Raw genomic sequence first — 7439 nt, forward strand, 5'->3', positions numbered from 1 at the left:
CTAGATTTGAAGGCCAGTGTCTTACCCATTAGACCACTACAGTTTATCACTATTTCTTGCATGACGTACCATACTATAACTTTTTTGTCAAATCTTGAACGATATACTAAAGTTGACTTTTTTTTCAAATTTTTGACGACATACTAAAGAATGACTTTTTTGTCAAATTTTGGACGACATACTAAAGAATGACTTTTTTGTCAAATTTTGGATGACATACTATACTATGACTTTTTTTCAAATACTTATTTTTTGGAACATACTATATTTTTTGTCAAATTTTGGACGACATACTAAAGTATGACATTTTGACACGACATACTAAAGTATGAAAATTTTGGACGACATACTAAAGTATGACATTTTTGTCAAATTTTGGACGACATACTAAAGTATGACTTTTTTGTCATATTTTGGACACCATACTAAACTTTGACTTTTGTTGAGGGATTTCGGATTACATACTAATACTAATGGGAAAGACACTGGCCTTCAAAGCTAGGGATTGAGGTTTCAAAATCCAGTAGTCATAGTACGTCGTCCAAAATTTGACGAAAAAGTCATAGTTTAGTATGTTGTCCAAAATTTGACAAAAATATAATAGTTTAGTATGTTGTCTATGTACAGTACCTTGAGATGATGTATGTTATGTTATGTTATGTTATATGTTATGATTTGGCGCGATACAAATAAAATTGATTTGATATTGAATAGTATGCCTGGCAGCAGCAGGCACAATAAACAAGTCTCGTGTCTCACCTGGGGACACTCCAAGCATCTCCTAGAGACTGCCACAGCTGGTCCTCCTCTGTGGACGTCTCTTCACTCATGAGACGGATACTTTGCAGCGTCAGCATCGGAGACACAATGGTTGGGGCCAGATTCTTGGGACTATGAGGTAATATCTGGCAAGACAAATGATCTGACAGTCAATATCTGATAAAAAAAATACTGTATGTAACAAGCAAAGGCACACAACTGAATAAATGAGCCTTTATTTCTTCTTTATTCATTAATTAAGTAGCATGAAGAAAAGTCTGAACAATTGAATAATGATGATAATCACATGTACAGAGACAAGTGTTAAAGTAGGTAAATGTTAGTCAAGGGTTAGGGTTAAAAAAATAGGAAAATAAAGGAAGAAGAATAAATAAACCAGTAAATGAATTATAATATAAGATTAGGTTGTAAAAAATATAGGATATAAAGGGTGACCGGTCCAACTGAGTAAATGAAAATAACTTCAACATTTTGCCACATTTAGCTCCAAACAATGTTTACAACAGTGTTGTGAATTTTTAACGTTAACATTTTTCCCACATTTACACCAATATTTGTTAATAAAGAAATATATTAATTAGTTAAATCTAAATATTAAATGTTACACCTAAATGTTATATATTAAATATTACATTTAAATATCAATGTTAAATATAAATATTCAATTTAAATATAAATGCTAAATATAAATATTCAATATGAATATACATATTACGTTTAAACCTAAATATAAATGTGAAATATAAATGTTGAATCTAAATATTATATTTAACATGTATATTTAATATTTTTATTAAAATTTAATATTCAGATTTAATATTTAACATTTATATTTACATTCAATATTTATATGTAACATTTAGATTTAAGTTAAGTTGGTTAATATTGGTATAAATGTGGTAAAAACATTGTTTTTTAAACATTGTTAAACGTGTCAAAAATGTCGATGTTATTTTCATCATGAGCCCCTTTACAAACAGCTCCTTGTATAAGAACAGTCTGAATCCTAATCCTAATCCTAATCACAATCATTATCACAGTGTATGTGGAAACCTGAAGATCTGACTTACAAATGCTAACAAGGTGAAGAGGATGTGGACAAACTCAGGAGCAGTGGGATTCTCAATCTTTCCGTTTAGCTCCCCCTGGCAAAACGAGAGAAAACTTTTATACACACACACACACACACATACACACACACACACACACACACACTCACACACACACACTGGGAGTGCTTACCAGAAGGTTGAAACCACACTTGATCTTATGAAGACAAGCTGCAAACTCTTCTGTGGCAGGCATGCCCTCCATCACTTCTGATGAAATGTGTATAGATGGAAAAAAAAAGGAAAAGAAAATTAAGTGTGTGATTTACTGACGTTACGATCCACGATGCATCATCCTGAAAGTTACCTTTTCCTTTCTTCTTCTTCTTCCTTTTCTGAGCGTTTCTCGCCACCACAGCAGCTATTTGACCCATGAAGATTTCAATGTCATTTAAAATCTGATTCAACGTGTCCTGAAAAAGACAGAAAGAAAGAATGTTAACTTTTTTGTTTAAATTGTGTTTTTCTTTTACTTTGTTTTTATAAAGAGGAAGAACAAGTTTAGCAGGAAATACTTTATCCCATTCATTCCTGCTGCAAAGGCAAGAGTGCTAACCACTACACTCACTGTGTCGCCCAGAGCTCAGCGTTAATCCAATACTTCCATATTTTTCATCTTATAAGGGCTTGACTGAGAAATAATTGAGAAACTGGACTGACCACAGACAGTGATGTGTCCTTCATGGAGGACAAGACCTCGTCGTCCTCTTCGTCCTTTAGCACAGCCAGCTCAGGCTCAAGGAAATCGTCTTCATCTGTGGGGAGGTTTAAAAAAAAGTAAAGATTTACGTTGATTTTGATTTCACGTGCAGATCATATTATTATTGATCACCAATAATCAGTATAACAGTATGTGTCGTCACAGCCTCACCGTAGCTACGAGGCACCGACTGCAGCGACAGACTCTGCTCCTCGGGTTCAGAGAGATGGTTTTTCATGAGTGCACGGCCACCGCTCAAGTGTGTGTGAGAGAGAGAGACATTATTAATAATCAATAAGTAATCAATAGGACAATATAAGCTAGTGTGGGACGTCTTACTACACGCTTGGGTTGTCCCTCCTGCGAGACAGCGCTTGGGCGAGGTCTCTCTGAACGTAGTCGGCCTTAAATTCAAGCAGATCATGCAGTGACTTTGCAGTTCATGCAGTGACACAAGCAGTGGCGTGCACAGATGTTTGGAAGGGCAGGGGAGTAAATTTCATGTGGACATTGTTTAAGGACACCCTTTGTGGACACTGTCATATAAGGAACAGCACCCTTTTTCATTGGAAGGACACCGATAAGAAGTTTCATGGGCATTTTAAAGAGTTAAAGGCTTGTTTGTATATGAATACCAGCCATAGGGCACTTCCTCCTATTTTTACCACTCAAAGAGGGCACTTTATGTTTCCGTCCCCTCCCTATGCACCACCACTGGACACAATTTTAGTTTTTTTTCTTTTTTCCCCCTGGCTTTGCTCTCACCCGGACGTCCTCGCACTGAAACATGAAGACAGTGGTGGTTTTCTTTCTTCCCGACTGAACTGACACAACCAGCAGGGAGCTGAATATTCCTGTGTCCAACTCGGCCTTCAGCTCCACGACGTCGCTGAGAGCTATTGACTCCAGCTCCACCTGGAAAAAACCAGGAACACAAACACACACATGTCAATGAAACACGTGTGTGTAACACGGCAATTTTTTTTTTTTTCCTTATACCTTGGCTTAGCTAATTGTGTGATTTTGATTCATTCTGTTTGTAAAGTGTTCTTGAATTTATTATTGTTATTATTATAATTATTATTATTATTATTACAACCTTTAGTGCTCACGCGGCACAGATATGTGCCCCCGATGGGGAAGTGGGACACTACAGGACCCTGACGCACGAGTATTCCAGGGCCTTAAACACACCCCCCAGGATGTCCATATAAGGAGTTGTGTGTATATACAGATCCGTGCCTCGTGAACACTAAGGGTTAAACATTTTTGGTCCACCATGCCCCTCCCTCACAGCCTCTCCTGCCTCTCCTGTTTACCTTGGTGACCGGGTCAGTGAGCAGCAGGTCGGCACCGTGCACCTCCAGCAACATGTTCTGACCCCACACGCGGCCCATGCCGTCCAGAAGCGTCAGGCGCTCCACACAGTCTGCTACGTTTCTCAGCTCCCTCCCGTCCAGGTCACAGGTGAACAAATGCTGCAGCACAGGTGCGTCGAGACAAAACAGCAACAGTGTCAGTCGTGGGCGGGACTTTGACGTGGGTCTTTAACTTGCATGGATGAGGGTAAAGGTCACACGTGCCATACCTCCACTCTGTACTGAGACTTGTCCAGCAGCTTGTTCGTAGAGGCCGCGTAGGCCTTCCTTTGCACTGTTGTCACAGAGAGTTGTTTGTGTTATGACTCACACATTTACATTCTGACCGTTTATAGATTCATGCAGTTAGAAACATTCGAAATTCCACGATCAACAACATTCAAACGACACACTGTAGAAACGCGTGCGAGACATATTTTGAATCGTAGCAACGTAGACGACAAGCTACAACCTCACTTTCATCAGAAAGAGTTGGAGAAATTACACTGATCTCTACGTGCAGTCATCAGTGAGACTTGAGCCCAGGGACCGTCTAAAAAGTGCAATTCAATAACTACATCATAATACAGTGTAGTGTCACCAAACGTTCTGTATACTTCCCTGCTGTCATGTACATGATACTACATCACTCAGTTTGAAAAAGTATCCTTTTTTCCCATCAAATGAGCTTTGATGTTTCTTAAGTCATTAATTTAGTACCATGAAGAAAAGTCTGAACAGTTTAATGACGACGATACAGAGACGTTTAATAATAAAACAGACAGACAGGTGTTAAAAGAGGTAAACGTTGAAATATAAACGCTACATATAAATCTAAACGTTGAAGGAATACTTCACTGATTTGCATTTAGCTTTGTATTAGAAGTAGTATTTTTGAAAAACTGTGCTTCCCAACCTCAGTTTCCCTTTTTCCCCTTTTTTTTCACACTGAGTGGTGTAGTATCATGTACAGTACAGCAGTGAAGTACACAGAAAGTTTGCCGACATGACACTGTATTATGATGTATGACGTTATTGAACATTATTTAAATGTCTTTTTTCAGGTGTCGCACTTTGTAGACGGTCCCTGGGCTCAATGCAATGTTGCAGCTTGTCATCTATGTTGCTATGAGTCAAAATACACTGCCTGGCAAAAAAAAGAAAAAAAAAGGTGCCACCTTTTTACAGTAGCCGTTTATTGTTGGTAATCTGTTCAGTTAGTATATGAATGACCAGATTACCAGCAATAAACAATGGATATTTTATATCTATGTGTGTGTGTATATATATATATATATATATATATATATATATATATATACATATAAAGTGCAGTAAGGTTACTCACAGTAAATTGATTTTGCACTCGGCTTCGCAAAACCTGACACCTGTGAAGACACCTCGTCCAGATTGGTCGTAGAAAGACCACTGTGACAACACATTTGCAGTTGATGAATGACAACAAACGACTTTGAAACACATCATTAACACACGTATGATACAACTGTGTACATACTTGGACTGAATGGAGCTTGCATAGCTGCTGGTGTCGTTGACAAAGGGACTGCCTCTCCTGAACATCTTCAGTGCTGAGATAACACAAAAAACAAACACCTGCAGTCTTATATATGACATGATTACACTATATACAACAACAATGTGTGATATCAGTGAATATCAGTTCATCTAAAGGAGACATTTGGATTATTTTTCTCCCTATTTGCAGCTCCGAAGATGATGGAAATGAAAAGAAGCTCAAATTGTGTTGTTATAACGGAGAGACGCGACTTTTAACGAGTCTTTGCCCAAACACCAGCAAAGAAAACAGTCATTAGCAATAAATGAATGAATCAGTCATTCGTCTATGATCTCATTATATGGTCTCATTAAGACACATTTATGATGCTGTTGCCACATTACATACATGTACATAGATCACACATGTGTACCAACAGGGAGAAAAAAGTGTTTTTATACATATATATAATTTTTATACAACAAGATGACAATGTTTTAAAGTGTAGAGACGTTTTTATTTCAAATGATGATGACGAACAATGTCCATCTTTCTCGATAACGGTCACATTATATAACACAAACACACATTAATCCTCAGACGCTTAACACCATAAACACAAGAGTTTTCACTCAAGCACAATCTTACCAGTGATGTCTTACCCGACACTTGAATGTCACTTCCTTTTTCACTTTGGTTTGTGCTTCAAGTCAAATGAACAGCTTAAATCCCCACGCGTCGGTCGACATTATTCACCGAAGACAAACTTCCTCATAACAAGAGAAGGTCAGAGTCCAGCAGGTCTGTGTGATACTGAGCTCAGCAGCACCTGAGACGAGGGTGTGAGGAGTGGGAACTCCTGCCCGAGCAAAGGTCGACACATACAGAGGGAAAATCTCAGGGACGAAGCTCACGTCAATAAAGTGTGATGTACCCTAGAGTTAAATTGTGTTATTTTGCCATTTGTGAAGATTGAGCTCCTTCTCCTTCAACAGGACTAAAATTTATTTACCAAGAAATCAAGCAGTTTGTTTGAAAGCTCAAAGATCAACCTTTAACACTCATAATCATGTTTTAATGATCAAATATGAATTATAACCATCACAATTCATAGATTCAGGGTCCCCTGGATTAACAGGATCAGATTTGTGAATTAAATGAACATTAAGCTTTATGAAAAACTTAAATCAAGCTCAATTACAAGGATTATTTAAGGATTTTTCCTTAACAGGGGTTGTGTCAGGAACAAGATTCTAATATAATATAATATAGTTTTGACTTCTTGTCTTGTGTCATTAGAAACCCAATAAAAGATTTTAAAAATGTATTAGGACAAATGAACAACCGTCTACACTATTCATTTTATTAACTTATTAACTTTAAACTGGACAGGTTTGTTTCAGAGGACACGAGGAAGTCAAGTGTCTTCTGTGATGATTATTTTTTTCCCCTGGATGAATTATTTGGGAAACACCGACTTTTTTAATCTGCATTATGCTTTTCACTCGATCTGTGCCTGATGCCGTTCCGCCAAACCAGCAGGGGGCAGCAGTGTCACATAAGCACATGCACCAGTCACAGGGTTGCAATTACTGTATACAGAGAAGGTGTATGGAAGCTTGTTTTCCACCACTTGAAATGTGAAAAAATATATATTAATTAGTCATACTTTCTCATAATTATGATTTAGTATCTCATAATTGTGAAATATGAAGTCATCATTTTGAAATTACATAAAACTTTTGGTCCAATACTAAAGTTATAATATCTACTTCCCGGTATTGTGACATCCTGGCCGAAAACTGTTGTATTGTATCAAACTATGATCTTAAAACTACGAATTTAGATTTTTGGACTGTGGGAGACAGAAAGGCCCGGTCAGACCCGACTCCACCATGATCACTGGAAAATAAGTTCCAATATCAAAAAGAAAACATCACATTGGTGATAATAAAAAAACAAAATGTACTCAAGGG

General features: G+C 37.4%; 1 protein-coding gene across 3 annotated transcripts; it reads right to left on the minus strand.

Annotated features, from left to right (window-relative positions):
• Positions 1 to 739: 739 nt before the first annotated feature.
• Positions 740 to 6288, minus strand: LOC122761593 (epidermal growth factor receptor kinase substrate 8-like protein 3). 3 transcript variants are annotated; one of them, XM_044016814.1, is made up of 13 exons: positions 6126 to 6288; positions 5464 to 5536; positions 5296 to 5375; positions 4178 to 4242; positions 3909 to 4067; positions 3355 to 3504; positions 2929 to 2993; positions 2761 to 2843; positions 2550 to 2644; positions 2197 to 2302; positions 2023 to 2099; positions 1851 to 1925; positions 740 to 905 (listed from the first exon to the last, which is right to left on the minus strand). In XM_044016814.1, exons 2-13 carry the CDS (start codon positions 5526 to 5528, stop codon positions 756 to 758), a joined length of 1170 nt encoding a protein of 389 aa, XP_043872749.1. In that variant the 5' UTR covers positions 5529 to 5536; positions 6126 to 6288; the 3' UTR covers positions 740 to 755. The 3 variants fall into 3 exon arrangements, with proteins under 3 accessions (XP_043872749.1, XP_043872750.1, XP_043872748.1); XM_044016815.1 differs by having other exon boundaries at positions 2023 to 2096; positions 6112 to 6288; XM_044016813.1 differs by having other exon boundaries at positions 6112 to 6288.
• Positions 6289 to 7439: the final 1151 nt, after the last annotated feature.

The sequence above is a fragment of the Solea senegalensis genome, unplaced genomic scaffold, assembly GCF_019176455.1.
Source record: "Solea senegalensis isolate Sse05_10M unplaced genomic scaffold, IFAPA_SoseM_1 scf7180000014838, whole genome shotgun sequence".
NCBI lineage: Eukaryota > Metazoa > Chordata > Actinopteri > Pleuronectiformes > Soleidae > Solea > Solea senegalensis.